Source organism: Galeopterus variegatus, unplaced genomic scaffold (genome assembly GCF_000696425.1).
Source record: "Galeopterus variegatus unplaced genomic scaffold, G_variegatus-3.0.2 Scaffold1037, whole genome shotgun sequence".
Lineage (NCBI taxonomy): Eukaryota > Metazoa > Chordata > Mammalia > Dermoptera > Cynocephalidae > Galeopterus > Galeopterus variegatus.
In genome coordinates, this window is record NW_007727148.1 from 59,605 (window position 1) to 74,569 (window position 14,965).

At 56.0% G+C, this 14,965-nt stretch overlaps 1 protein-coding gene across 6 annotated transcripts in view; it reads left to right on the top strand.

Annotated features, from left to right (window-relative positions):
• HDAC5 (histone deacetylase 5) overlaps positions 1-14,965 on the top strand; it is a 36,078-nt gene that overhangs the window by 1,802 nt on the left and 19,311 nt on the right. For 3 of the 6 annotated variants that reach the window (XM_008574377.1, XM_008574372.1, XM_008574375.1), the window contains exons 2-3: positions 4,036-4,246; positions 10,988-11,062. In XM_008574377.1, coding sequence (XP_008572599.1) covers positions 4,225-4,246; positions 10,988-11,062 — 97 coding nt within the window. In that variant the 5' untranslated portion in view covers positions 4,036-4,224. Of the gene's footprint in view, positions 1-4,035; positions 4,247-10,911; positions 11,063-14,965 lie in introns of those variants that run through there. The other 3 variants (XM_008574376.1, XM_008574373.1, XM_008574374.1) reach the window with 3 other exon arrangements.

Sequence of the window (14,965 nt, forward strand, 5' to 3'; positions counted from 1 at the left end):
GAATGAATGTACACGAGGGGCTGGAGAGGCAGATCCCAGGTGCAGGTTACTTGGGGGCAAGGTTGGAGGAAATGTTAGCTCTGTGCCAACCTCCCCTTCTTCCCCAATGTATCCTACTTTGGCTGGATGGTGTAATTTGGAGTGTGTGTGGGGGGGGGGACAGCAATATCATATGCCCCACCCACCAAGTAGCTGCAGAGACAAAGGTTTTGCTTTCCCTTCCCTAGGGGTGGCATCTTAGCTGTGTGTTTAAAAATGGGGCCTGAGAATGGCAGGGGGTCGTTTGTTTCTGCATAGTGGGGGGAGGAGGGATCATCTGTTGGAGCTGGGGGTAGTATAGTTGGTGCTGAAGTACCAGCTGCTCTTTAATAATTAATTCTTCCTACTCACATCCCTTTGAGGAGGGATGTCTGGAACACGGCATCAGGCTCAGCCAGCCTGCTAGAGGACGCACTCCTCTGGGTGGCGGGGGGAGGCGAGGGAGAGACAGCAAGGGGGGGGCGGTTCTTGGCATTTTTGGAGCACTGTCGGTTGCTCATGAATGAAAACCTGATGCAGCCCGTGAGGGGGCCTATTGTAGCTGACTTTGGCTAATTAAACTTTCTCTGCCTTTTTTCTCCCCCACCACACCTTACCCCAGTCCCAGCCCTTTTTTGAATGAGGACCCTGTCTGGTAGTGCTGGGGAGGGGTTATCCTTCTGCCTGAGCTTTTTAGGGCTAACAGACCCCGTCTTCTGCCCTCTGCCTCCATCTCCCCTTCCTCCCCCCCCCCTTTTTTTTTCTAGAAATAGCAGCCTCCTCCATCTGGCTTGTGCAGATGCCTGGAGCTGCGTCTGAGCAGACAAGCAGAAATGGGCCGATTGCAAAAATGAATTTGTCAGCCTGGTGCCTTTTTCCTCCCCTGTTGCCCTCCCGCTTTCCTTAGTTTTGGGCCTGGACGTTCAAGTCAGCCATGCAGTCAGCCATGCTGCACGGTTCTGGTCCTTCTGTTGGCCCAGCTTGGGGGAGGCACAAAGCAATGGAAGCTCTGGGAGGCTGGGGAAAGTGGTCTGCTGTGGCCATGGTCAGGAGGGGTCAAGTTGAGAAGTCCTTAGTGCCTTTGGATGGGATGCCTGGGCTTATAGCTTTTGAATTAAGTTGTTGGGGCAGAGTAAAGCAATCTCAGGCTCACAAGACTTGGTTCAGGCTGCTCGACCCTGCCACCTGTGACTGGGAGGTGGCCCAGGCCTGTATGCTCAGGACTTCGGCCTGCCTCTAGCAGGGCCAGAGCTGCTGTGTTGAGAGTCCTGGTTCTGGAGAGGCCCTCCAAGGGACTCCTGACTCCCCAGGAATTCAAAGGGAGTTGTTTGTGGGACAAGGTCCCTGTAGGGCAACATCGTGAACTTGTGGCCTTTGGGGCATTACACTGCTCAGTGTCTCCCTCACTTGTCTGCCGTCTTCTTCCCACCCTCTGCCAGAGTTTTTACTGCTCGTGAGGGTTGAGGGATGTCTCCCTAGGGTTTCTGCCCTACCTCTGCCCCCTTATCCATGAGCTTATAGGGTGAGAAGCAGCCAGGTCCCCTCATTCTTCCTTGCCCTGCTGTTCTGCCCGGAGGTGCGGGGTGAGTTTGGATCCTGGAGTGAGGTCTGTCTGGAAGAAAGAGGTGGCCACCAGGGTGGGAGTAGAGGGGCAGGGCCGTGGGGGTCTGCCTACTTATGATGTCGTGGAAGCTGAGCTGCCACTGGTTTAGCAACCAATTGTTGGGTCCTCCAGCAGCCACACAGTTCCTGGTCCTTGACTGCCCACCAAGACCCTCATATAACAATAGTCTTTGAGTTTCTCTGGCAGAGGCAGAAACAAATAGCTCAGGTTTTAAACATCAGACTGCCCTTTTCCCCTTCATGCCCCACCCCAAACAAGAATCTCTGCCTGTCCTGATCAGGCCATGAACGCTGCTTTGTTTCACAGGGAGGCCCTGATACTCGGGAGACTTGATGGGGGTGTTGGTAGGCACTCTTTATAGGTGAACGGGGGCCCAGGAGTCCAGCTGAATCCTATGGGGTGGTGAGTCCTGAGCCCCCTGTGAGTTCTAGGAGCCACTCTCTTCCTCTTCTCCACAGTGGGTGAGGATCACCACCTTTAAGACCCAGAGAGAGGGTGGGTAGGTGAGGATGATGGGGGCTGGGGGCTGCGGGCTGAGCTTAACCCAATTTTTTACCACAGGGGCTCTGCTCCTTCTGAGTGCCCTGATGTGGAGGTGCCTCTCACTATGGAATGGGCTGGGCTATTCAGGCTGCTGGGAATCGTGGGAATTTCTGAACCTGTGTTCCCCGGCCCACGGGAAAGGGTGTGAGCAGGACCGGGCGCCAGTCCTGGTGTGGGCATGGGCTGAGCTACCTGCCCACGCGGGCCCTGCCAGGGCACCAGCAGCCCCACCTGCCGCATTCCTGAGCTTGGCCCCAGCCCTGCATAGTCTCTTTTGTCCTTACCCCAAACTTGTACCTGTCAGGAGCAATTCAGCCCCTTCAACTCTGCCCCCACCCCAATCTGAGTGCATCTTTCTCCAGCCATAGAGTCTAAGCTCTGTGGGCGAGAGCAGGGGGCAGCAGGCAGGCCTAAGACCTTGAGATTGTGTGTGTGTGTGTGTGTGTGTGTGTGTGTGTGAGATCGTGTGTGTGTGTGTGTGTGTGTGTGTGTGTGTGTGTGTGTGTCTGGGTGTGTGTGTGTGTACATACCCCACTCGAGATCGTGTGTGTGTGTGTGTGTGTGTGTGTGTGTGTCTGGGTGTGTGTGTGTGTACATACCCCACTCTGCTCTTTCCTATTGGATTTCTGTTAGGCTGCTGTACCGCCCTGGAATCCTTGATGAGAATGTAAGGTTTACTGAGCATTAGTCCTGCCAGGAGGTGGGGCTGTCCAGGAGGCAGTCTGATTGCCTGTTTGAGGCTTGGGGAACAGAGTTAGGGCTTAAACATCCAACATCCCTCAGCCTCCTCCGATCGCTTCCTGCTATCTCACTTTCGTTGGGTATTGGAGGGCCTGCCTTCATTTGGAAGCAAATGAATGAAGTTATGTCTGGGGTGGATCGTACGCTGCTTAGGGTTGGGCCCAGGTGGGTGCCTGATGGTGTCTGAGGCTTGAGGACTGACTTTGGGGCTGCTGTTGGGGAGAGCTGAAGGAGTGGGAACTGGTTGGCAAACCCATGGTCCTGTAGTACATCCGCCATTACTATATTGGCCTTAGAATTACTGCTCTCCTGTTCGATGTCTTTGTACTAACTGGAAAGAGGTGTCCCTTGTTCTGGGTGGACTCAGCCTCTGTCAGGTCATGGTTTGGTAGGCAGAGCACAGGTGGATTTCATACCCCGCTGGGCCAGGCTTCCTTGCACAGGGCACAACCTGTGCAACACACACAAGGCCCTGGGCTTGGGCCCTGGGGCCCCAGACTGGGGTGCTAGATCTGGAATAAATGTCTCTGACTTTCCCAATTCCTGGAAACATACCCTCTTGCCCTGACCCATTGTTGAATGGGGGGAGACCAAGACATCCACATTTCCAGAGTTGGGTGGTACAAGGATCAAAGAGTAGGGAGAAGATGATTCTTTCCCTGGGATTCCCAGCTTAGGCTGCTGGGTCTGGGATACCAGTTTCTCTCTTAACTTCTGCCAGGGACTCCAGATCAGCCCTGAATCTTCCCACTGCCGTGGACAGAAGTCAGAAGCCTCTCTCCACTTTCTCCTTTGGTGCATACCTTTGGTCCCACATCAGGCACCTTTGGGAGTCTGTAAGATTTCCCCTCCTGGCAGTGGACACTGTCACCTAAAAAGGAGTTTGTGTGTGGCCACCATAGCCATTTTCTATCCCTTGAACACTAGAAGCCTCACTCATTAGAAAGAGAAGAAATCAAGGTCTGGTCCATTTCTGTTGATTCCGTCTATGCCCCTGGGCTGGTGTCCCTTCCTCTCTTCCCTAGATGTAAACTGACAAGCTCCACGGCCTCCTTTGACTGTCAGATTCCTGAGTTGGGGGCCTCTAACCCTGCTCCATCTCTCTCCAGGGATGCCGTTCTGAGTGCCTGACTGCCTCGCCCCGAAGGATGGCCTCGGATGGGCATTAGAGGCACGGCGGCCCTGGGCTCCCGTCCCGTCCGTCTGTCTGTTATCGTCTGTCTCTCTTGACATCACCGCAGCTCCACCCCCTCCCGTCCCAGCCCCCAACGCCAGCTTCCTGCGGGCCCAGAGCCGGCATGAACTCTCCCAACGAGTCGGGTAAGAGCTGGGAGGTTGGAGAGGAGCACCCTGGGGTGGCTTTGGCTTTAGTGGGCTGTGTGGGTGTCCAGCCTGGAGCAGGTGACCTTCAGAGTCTGAGCTGTGAGGGAGCAAGGGGTCAGGAGTGGAGAAGTGTTGCAAGAAAAGGACGGAGCCAGCCGTGAGGTAGACCTGGGAAGTAATGGGCTGATGGCCCAGCCTGGCTCTGGGTGGATGTGGGTCCCACTCTGCCCCCATACCTGCCCTCTCAACTTGGGGGCCTTCGGTTCCAGCTCTGCCCTGCCCTGTTAGCCAAGACAGGCAGGCCCGAGGGGAGATGTGTAGCCCTGAGTCTCTCTGGACAATCCAGAATGGTGTTGGAAGAATTGCCTTACTCTTGCTGAGTGCCCAGCTTCCTTTTTGTGGTGGTGGCTGCTGTTCTTGGTGGAATGTTTCTCTGTGTTCCATACTTTTTTCTTAGTTGAGGTTGCAGGGCCCTAGACCTTAACTTCTATGCTTGGGTGTGTGGTATTGGGGTGGGGGTGGGGTGACGTGTCTGTAGAGGGGTCTCAGCCCTCCTCTGAGTCCCGGTAGGCCACCCCTCTTCCTCTTGGACCCTGGACATGGCGGATTACTAATTTGGGGTCTTTTACTCTGAGATTTCCTATTTTTCTTTACTCCTAGGACCTTGCTTAGTGCTGCCAAAAATAGCGTATGGGTGGGACTCCAGGCAGCTTATGTACGGGTGGGTCTGGATGTGTGCCCATGAGGATGTGTCCAAGTAGCCTGAGCTGGACCCTCTGGAGTTTCCCAGGAGGGTCACGGGTCAGTGTGGTCAGAGTAATAACTGCCTTCTCCTCTTGGCTTTCTCCTTCTGCATAGTCTTAAAGGTTCAGAGTCCATCTTGCTCAACTTTAGCCCTTTGTGGTCCATGACATCCCACACATCTTTTTCTGTAGGGGTGCCTGAATATTTTTCCTTCTTTTAGAGATAGGGAAATTAGGGCCTAGGATGAAAACCCACTTGCAGGATAGTATACAAGCAGCATCGGGGTGGGGTCCAGGCCACTCACTCCTCATTTTGTTCCCCACTGTTCCTCCTGCAGGGTTTGTGGCTCCCCCTCAGGTCCTCCTGTCTCTGCTCTTGCCTTCATTTAACCTGTAGGGGTTGTGCCAGGTGGGCTGTTAAGCTCTGTCTTCCTGCATCCTCCTCTTAGGCTCAGTTGGCGAAGGGAAAGGAGAGGCCTGATGGGTTTTCATCAGTCAGTCCCTTATGCATCTTAGCAGGACGCTGCCCCTAGCAGGGTCGGTTGTGTCTGGAAGTAATGCCAGCTTCTACTTTCTTCTGAGTTATTGACGCTGACCTGTCCAGCAGCCATCTCCAGTCCCTGCTTCACATGTGGGCTGGGGTCTAACCCTTCGCCAAGGGAATAGAAGCTGTCCAGAAGCATATGTTGGTAGCTTGGGAAGGACATTTCCTAGCTTTGGGGTTTCATTCCCTTACAGTGGGAGATTATAATAAGCAGCCCAGGATAGATGAAATTATTGGGTTGCTTTTCAGACACTGGGGGTTTGAGTTCCCCTTGCAGCTACTTCTGCTGGAGCTGGAAGGAGTGTGATGATAGCTGGAGATGTTCACCAGCGCAGGAGCCGGGCAGCTTGGGAGTAGCTGCTGTGCCCTGGCCAGGATGGGCCTCCTGAATGGGGCCTGTGGAATTGGCCCTGCCTCCTGGCTGGCTTTCCACCAGCTTTCCACCTGCCCCCAGCAGGGGGAGATGCTGTCTTCTCTGTGCTGGGGAGGGAAGGAGAGATGGAGGGGGCCAGGGATTGGGAACCTCATTGGAGGACTGTTGAGAGGCTTTAGAACTGGGGTCATTGCTTGGGGGTGTCCCCATGAGGCCCTTCCCACAGAGTTTTCCTGGGGTTCTGGCACAGGCTCTTCCAGTTGTGGGGTTATCACTGCTCTGGGCCAGGGAGCCAGCCAGCCTCTTTGCTTAGCTCTTCCTCTGTGAGGGGCCAGCATCTGTGATTCCCAGAGCTCAGGCTGGCATCTGGGCTGGGGCGCGGGAGGAGTGCCTGGCAGAGCCTGGAAACCACGTGCCTGGGGACTCCACAGGAGTAAAGTGAAACCACGAATTGTAGCCAGAGCATGTGGGTTCCTCAGCCTGGCTATCCACCTCCCTGTGGACACCCCTAGAGAGCCCCAAGAAGGAAAGGTATGGGGCAATGGAGCAGGGATAGAGGCAGGACTGATGGGAGTGGTTCGTCCCCAGGGCCTGGGTGCCCCAGCCCCCGAGCCCCTCCACCCTCTCCCGCACCCCTGGACACTCGCTCCTCTTTCCCTGGGGCGCCGAACAGCAAGGCTGAGTGAGGGCAGAGTTTTCTGCATGGGAGCTTTTCTATTTGGCAAGTCCTTGCTGAGTATCAACAAGCTCGGCCTGTGGGGGGACAGAAGAAAATACGAGATGGTCCATCCCTGCCCTCATAGCAAACAAGTTAGTAAGAGAGAGTGCCTGGTAGGGGCAGCAGATGGGGACTCAGGGCAACTTCTGGACTCACTGCCCCGGGGGGCGGGAGCTGACCCGCTTCCTCTGGGTCGGCTGCAGGCCGGCATTTCACTTTATTTGCCTCTTTTGTAGTCCTGGGAGTACAGGCAGAGGCCACTGAAGGGGCTGCCTGCTAACCTGAGGGGGCCATTTCTTGGTCTCTGCCTCTTCTCCAGGCAAAAGCGGGCTTGAAGATTGAGGCTTTCTTTATTATTCTGGAACTTATCGTTTCTGCGTCTTCTCCTCAGCGGGGTTGAAGGACTGACAGAATCTGCCCTGGCCTAGGCTCGGCCCAGCCAGGCTGAGGAACTGCCCTGGGACCTGGGACCTAGGTTTGCTCTTGTCATACCCTGTCCTCTGTGCTGTTGCCCAGGGGAGAGGGCAAGAGCGAGGCCTGCCATGCCAGCCAGTCTGGGTGGCGGCAGGGCCCTGGAGAAGGTGGCCAGTTTCCTTATCCCTAGCGTGGGAGGGAGACAAGCTTCATGACAACACTTGCCTGCCCAGCACCTCCCAGAACCCTCCACACTTTCTCTCCTTCCCTTTCCCAGGAGGAGGGCGGCTGCCCCCTCCTTTCTGGGTGACCAGAGAAACTGGGGCATGGGTGTGGGGTGGAGCCAGGAACCTCGGCGTCCTGCCTCCCAGCCTCTGGCTCTGTCTCTGAGCCCCTGAGGAAGGCAGGTAGCCAGCCCTGTGGAGGAGAAAGTGGGTCAGTGCTGGCGTGGGACAGGGGTCGGGGAAGTGGACTGGCCTCCCTTCTCCATTTTGATGCCTCCTGGCACACCTCTGCTCACTCCAGATCTGCTCCCCGCTCCTCTTCCCTGCTCCATCATTCCAAAGGGATTGAAGGCTTAGAATGGGACGGCCGGAGGAGGCAGGGTCAGCCCTGAAGGGAAGTGGAAGATGCCAAAGTAGGTTCACATCTTTCCTGGACTTGGTTTCAAATGAGAGGGTTCAGCCAGCACGTAGCATGGGAGCTGGCACATGGCAGCTCCTAGGCCATGCTGACTGGCTCCAGCACGACTGGGCTGGAAGGGCAGGAAAGAACTGGAGGGCAGGCAGGCCTGATGTCTCCAGGGCCCCAGGGCAGCTGGCATCTCACACTCCATCCAGGGTACTCCTGGGCCAGGCCTTGGCTTTTTTACTGTGCACAAAGCAGACCTTGCTTTTTCACTTTCAATCAGGGCTCCACCTCAGCCTTTTGGGCCCAGGAAATGGGAACCTGGAAGAGCTCAAGGAGCCAATATCGGGCCCTTCCCCTCCTCCTGATTCAGGGGGTTTGGAGGCCAGTGTGCAGCCTTCGAGGGAGGGGATGGAGTCACTGTGGTTTGGGGAGGACAGTTCTGGTTCTGTGGGAGGTTCATGTACCTCAGGCTGAGTGGGTGCCCCATAAGGTTTGTGGGATGACACATGGGAACACTGGATGGGTGGGGATGGAGAGGAGAAATGAACCACAAGAAGAGGGACTGTAGCAGCAAGGATTGAGGTTAGATATTAGGAACACCTTGTTGCACCAACTGAATCTCAGAAGCAAGAAGAGCACTTGCCCCCGCCCCAGGCCTCCTCTCCTGTTCCCCTGGAGGAGTCTGGGAATCGTGTTGAGGATTGTCTGGCAGTGTCTGACACTTAGCTCCCCACTTCATGGAAGCCGTGACGATGCTCAGAGCTCCCATCTCCTGGGTGCTCCTATCTTCCCTAAGCAGGGAGTTCTCTTTCATTAGGCATCTGGCTGCTCTAGGTTCTGGGGGCCCTGCCTTAGAGTCGTGATAACTGATGACTTCCTTTTCTCCAGAGCAGGCCTCTCCTGCCACACTCTCCTGTGCCTGGGGCAGGTAGAGAGAGCCAGGACAGGGCTAGCCAGCCCTTCTGGTTGCTCCCAGCGTGGGTGGGTGGAGTCCCGGGCTGGGAGGGGCTGCTGCCGCTGGCTTTCTGGGCTCCCTTGAGTCTACTGCCTGTCACCCCGTGGATGGGGACTTCGGCCTTTCCTTGCCTTCCTCATGAGAGGGCCTGGTTGGCCACAGTGTGGTTAGGGGAGGGGGTGGTGAATAAGGTCCTCAGACTTAGCCTGAGATGTCCCAGTGCCAGTTCTTAGAGGAGCACTGCTCCATCGCCTTTCTTCTAGAGTCTGCCCTGGCTAAGAAGCTGTGGCTCCAGACCCCTGTTTTGCTCCTGTTCTACCACTGGGCACCCCCCTCCGCCCCAGCAAATTACACATCTCATCAGTCTAGGGCCTGGGAAGGCCTACCTAGGCCACCTCCCCTATATATGTGGCTCTCCCCATCACCTGAGGGCAGAAGCCCCTTTGCCATCCCTGGCTGGTGGAAGCTGGCTGGGAAGATGGGCAGCCACTGTGTCCTTGGGTGGCCAGCTTCTCCCAGGCTCCTGACAGGAGGGTGAGGTCATCCAGTCCAGAGTGAGAGAGGACAGGTGTCCCTGGCTCTGTGCCTGGAGTGGGGGGCAAGGAGGGGCCAGGAGGGGGCTCCAAAATAGTAACTGTGATATCAGGAAGGGAGAGGGGGATAAGACCCAGGAATAACCAGGCTATTAAAAGGCTCCAGTGATGTCAGGAGGCCAAGTAGGATCTCTGTACCAGTGGGAGTCACAACCTGAGGAGAAGGGGTAGGCCAGCAATGGGGAGGGTGGGCAGGTGGCACCAGTCCTCATGGTGCACCAGCCCTAGGTCCCAGCGGGGCCCCAGGAGCAGGGTCTGCCCTGCCAGGCCTGAGGCTGCTGGGAAAGGGCTAGATGCTGACAGCCTCTTGACTCTTCTTGGAGGCGATCCACACTCTGTTCCTACTTGGGCACTGGGGGATCATTGTACCTGTTAATGGAAACCCCCGGGGCAGTTTCCTGCACTCCCTTGCAGGGAGAAGGCTGTGGGTTGTGGTGATTAGAGCTTGGACTTGATCCTCAGATAGATATCCTAGTCCTACCCCACCAGCCTCAGCAGCTGTATGACCTAGAGCAAGTGACTTCATTGCTCTGTACCTCAGTTTCCTCATTTGTATCTCCCGAGGTCATCATGCAGAATAATTGAGGTGATGTATATGATGCTCTTAGCATTGCACCTGACACATTGTGAGGAAAGAGCTACCTGTGCTCTGAGAATGGGCAGGTGCTACCTGGTCCCCTCACCTGGGCTGGGGGAGGCCTGTGCAGTAAGAGTCTCCCTGCCCCCTGGAAAGAAGCTGAGCAGCCTCTGGCGGTGACACCCCAGAATGGGTGGGAGGGAGCTGATACTTAGTTGCTGTTTAGGGGTCTCCCTGCTGGTTGAGGGGTGGGAGGCACCACCCAGCTCTGCAGGAGAGCAGAAGTTAAACAGATGCCCATGCGGCTGTTAGAAGGACTCCAGGGAATGTGCATGGGCAGGCCTGGTGGCCATGTCTGCCACCCTCTCCCAGACCCTTACGATTCCTTTACCTGCTGTGGATGACAAAAGGGAAGATAGAGGTTGAATCTGGCTTCTTGGTCTCCATCCATCTTGCTTGCCAAAAGTAGCAGCCAGATTGGCTCCCAGATGCATGGATACCCTGGCCTGTGCCCTTCCCCAGCCCAGCCTCTGGCCACCCAGCTCTGTGGCCTTGGCCCTGAGTGCAGGCCCTCCCCATTCCCATCCCCCTCGCCTGGCGCTTCCTCCTGGGGTAGAATGCGCCTCCCCCCATGGGGCCTCCGCCAGGCCTGGGCTCCTGGCAGCCGGCCTGCGGCTCCCTGAGCATGCTCCACCTATTTATAGACAGGGCCCTCCCCCAACTGCTATTTCAGTCTCCTGCCAGCTGCCGGCGGCTCATTCGGGAAGGAGGAACAGGGAGCTGGGCCCAGAGCTGTCACCTAGGGCTGGGAGGGAACACAGAGAGCCCGCCTGCCTGCTAAGCTCCCCTTCCTGTCCTGCGTGCTCAGTTGTATCCCAGCTCCTGAGAACTAAGGACAGGCTGGTGGTCGGATGCCCCTCTAGAGGAGAGCTAGGCCTGTAGCTCCAGGGCCTCCCGGCTCCTCCTGCTGCCAGAAGCACCCAGGCCGGATGAGGCGCCTCTCCACTGTGCGGGTCCCAGCAGCAGTGGCCTGAGGGAGCCCCCAGGCAGCGCGGGCTCTGCTCAACCACCTTTGCTTTGGTCGGCTCCCCGCCTCGGGCGGCCCCCTCCCTGGCATGCTGCTGGTGCCCAAGGCTCAGGGGCTTGTGGAGATGCTGCAGACCATCTATGAGACAGAATCCTGTTTCTCAGCAGATGGGATGTCAGGCCGGGAACCATCCTTGGAAATCCTGCCACGGACTCCTCTGCACAGCATCCCTGTGGCAGGTAAGTGCCTTGGTGTCCCTGCCTGCCCTCAGCCATCGGGCATCCTCGTTCTTGGTGCTGAGTATCTGGTTCTGAGCCTTGCCCAGAGATGGTGTCCTGCTTAGATCTTTCTTGAGGGCTTTGTTGAGAATGTGTGAGGCTGAGGGAGCCATGCTCAGGAAGTGGGCATCCCTGCCTGATGCCCCTGCCCTCCTTGCTCAGAACCTGTCCTTGCATTATGCCTCCCTGCTGCACTCTGCTGCATCTCTCCCAGTCCCTTTGGCCTCCGGCAGGGTCAGCATCAGCTGCTGGGGGCTGGGGTTTACTAGAGGTTCCTGTCCTAGTTGGCACCGTGGTCAGAGGGGAGGAAGTGGGTCAGTGACCTGCCTTCAGGTGACTCGATCCCCAGGTTTGGGCAGGGAAAGAAGCTGTAGCTGGGGTGTCCACAAGAAGAAAGGTTACCCCAGCTCCTCTGGCTTGGTTCTTGGAGGTAGAGGGTTGAGTGCAGTGACTTCCGCAAGTCCCTGGTCAGGATCCTCCTGGGAATCAGACTCTTGGGGAGGAGGCTCAATGCAGTTGTGGTAGAGCTTGGCAAGCCTGGCAGCTGGAATGTCGGGGGGCTTGGCTCCCTTAGCTTCCCCATATCTCTCCTCTTCTCAGGCCTCTGTTTATTCTCATCTTACGAGGATGAAGAGGTGTTACTCTGGCTCAGATAAGTTTGAGGACCCCCTAACCCTGCCACCTTCTCAGCAGGGACATTTTTGGCCCTTGGCTGGGGGTGGGGTCCCCCAGAGCTGGGCCACTCCTTCCTTCACTCCCAGGAACCTGTTGGCAGCATCAGGCCTTTCTGGCACAGCCTCCCCACCGGGCCGGCACCACAAGATGCTTCCTCCAGGGAGGGGCCTGCTGGACTCATGCCTGCTCAGCCCCTCCTGGCAGTGGCTTGGCACTCGAGTGTGTGTGTGTGTGTGTGTGTGTGTGTATGTATGGGGAGTCCTTGCCTCTGGATACCAACCTTTGAATTGGGAGGTGGAAGCAGTGTGCATCTGTAGGTACCTGTGATTTGGCTCTGAGTGGTCCAGGGATAAGGCGGTAATGGGACTGGGGTGTGTCAGAGGATGAATGTTTTGGGAAGATTTGGAAAATCTTTAAACATAGCCTGCCATCTGCCTGGGCAGGGATGCCCATGTAGTGTCCTAATGTAGGGGCACAGCTCTGGAGGCTAGTCCTGCAGCATCCCCTGGGATGTAGGCATAATGCTGGGGACCAGCCCTGTAGGATACCCATGCATTTTCCTGAGGTGGGGGCATAGCTCTGGGGCCTGCTCTGCAGGGTCCCCATGGAGGGGGAAGGGGTAGAAACACAGGGCTGGTTCTTGGCCTGGTCTGGTTAAGATTACAGCTCTAGCTAAAGTCCCTGCCTGTTGGCCCTTAGCTACAGCCTCTGGGACTCCAGGTGGTCTCTTGGAAAGCAGTGGAATGGCTGTGCAGAGCATCTACTCGGGGGCAGCTCTACCCTGTTTGGCATATCAGTCCAGCCATCCTGCCCTGTCCCTGCAGTCCCTTGCCTACCAGGAGCAGCCAGCAGCTGTCCTGAAGTTTCTCTTGTTTGTTTGCTCACCTCTTTTCAAGATAAACCGCAGAAGCCTTGCAAGCTGGGATCCTGCTCCCCCATCCCTTTCCTAAGCCTGTTCGCCCCTGCACAGACCCCTAGCATCCCCTCTTTCCAGATCCCTTCTCCCCCCTATCCTCCACCTCTTGACACTGCCTGGTCTTCTGAGCAGTGGTGTGGTCCATGCTGGCAGGAGGGAGGCGTGAGTCACCTCAGCAGCTCAGGGAGAGGGCTAAGAATGTTCCCCCTGCGCGGCTCTGATGCTGTGTCTGTGACGCGGCTGGGGACAGATATAGGCCTGGAGCTCGGCAGCCTTGTTTTTTTTTGGACTCTGGAATGTAAATAGATGTTTCAAATAGAAACACTTTAACCTTTGGGTTAAAAAAAAAATCCAACCCGGATAAACATGGCCATGAGGGCCCAGGCAGCCTGGTGTTTCCCTCCCAACCCCCCTCCCATCCCCCACCTCCTTTCCTCCTCTCTTGATCAATCTCCAGAAAGGATGCAAAAGCCTGTGGCTGAAAAAGCAGATGTCCAGGGATGCTTTCTTGGGCAGTATGTCTTGCACAGGGCTCCCCAGCCCAAGGTTAGGGAGAGGAGCTTTCCAGGGTGGTGCCTACCTGCCACCTCCAGCAGCAAGTCTTTGGATTTAGAGGCACCTTTGCTCTCTGGGCTGTTTCGTTCGCTGCCATTACTCAGCACCTAGTACAGTGCCTAGCACATGGATGAATGAGTGTGGCACGAGGGGGCTGGAGTCCAGGACTGCTGGCAGGGTTTCTAGGCTCTGTTCTGGGGGTTGGCCCTCTGAGAGAATAGAGACAGCTACGGCGAATCACTCCTGCGGGTGAACCAGAGCCTAGAAGGGATAGGGGTGCACTCTGCTGTTCTTGCTTTGTGAGGGGGACAAATCTCAGCTTCTACTAGTGGCAACTAGAGGTCTCCCTTGGTGAATGGGGTCTCTGCCTGGCTCTTCTGCTGTAGCCCAGTGCACCGCCATCATCCAGACCTAGTTCTGGCTTGGGGAACCTGGGAGTTTGAACTCCAGTGTGGGATTCCCAAGGAGGGAGAGCTGGGGAATTCCCTGCCTCCCTTCTGTGGACCCTGGATTCCCCTCTGTCCTGTACTGGGTAGGGCTGGTGCCTGCGCAGTGTGTGTGCATTTTGAGAGGCGTGGAGGAGTAGTCTCCTTTCCCCACTGGAGAGTAGGAATACCGCCTTTGCCAGGAAGGAATGCTGTGGATGTTGGGAAGTGCCATGGGCTTCAGGTTTGGCACTGGGACTTTCCCTGGATATTCTTATTCAGGCTCTTCAGACCATTCCGAGCTTGGGCCATGTGTGTAGGTGTAGAGGTGCCAGGAAGGTAGTAAGGGCGAGACTCGGGTGGGAAGGGAACTAATATTATAATGTACTAAGTGACAAAGGTATCAGGTACTTACCTTATCTCTTTCAGGAAGGTATTAATAGCCATATTTTATAATTGAGAAGGACCAGAGAGGTTAAGGAACTTGCCCAAGGTCACAGAGTGAGAGCTGGGATTTGAATTCAGGTTTCTGTGCAGAGCTGTTACTAGTCCACACAAAAGCTCTTTTTATACAGATTTTTAAAAGGTGGCCCTTCTGTGTGGATGCGTCCTCATGCCAATGTGCATAGCTGAGTAATTGGAGTGTTTCAGATTTCAGCTCCATACCGCCTCTTTAGTTGAGTGCCCACGTGCAGTATACAACCTGCACAACCTTGTGTGGTGGGCCTGCCTGTATGCCCAAGGGGAGAAGGGAGCTCAGGAACAAAGTTGAATGCCCGCCCCTGTACCGACAACCTCTTCTTCCCCCATTCCCTCCCACCCTATCCCCTCTTCTTGTTTTTGAGACCCTCAGCTGTCCCTACCCTGCTGCACAGCTGCCAGACAGGAAATCAGATTAACTGTGTCCACACACACAGCTGTAACAGCTGTCAGGTTGGCAGCAGAGATGAGTGCAGGCAGCCTGGGGACACTGTGAAGTGGTGGTTCTCAAACGTTCAGTTGCATCAGAATTACCAAGAGAAATAAAAAAACAAAAAGAAAGAAAGAAAAGAAACCCAGAATTAGGAGGGGAATGTATCAAAATGCAGATTCCAAGGCCTTGGGGCGGGGACAAAGATTTGAGTTCTGTAGGGCAGCCTAGGAACCAACATTTTCAATTCGTGTCTCAGGTGATTCTTATGTCAGTGGACCAGCGGACTCAGGCCATGCTTGGAGTATGGGTTGTGTGGACGGGGATCTTGGGGCCCAGCAGCCTGCCAACAGGTGTCACCAGCATTCCTGGAAGGCCCCAGT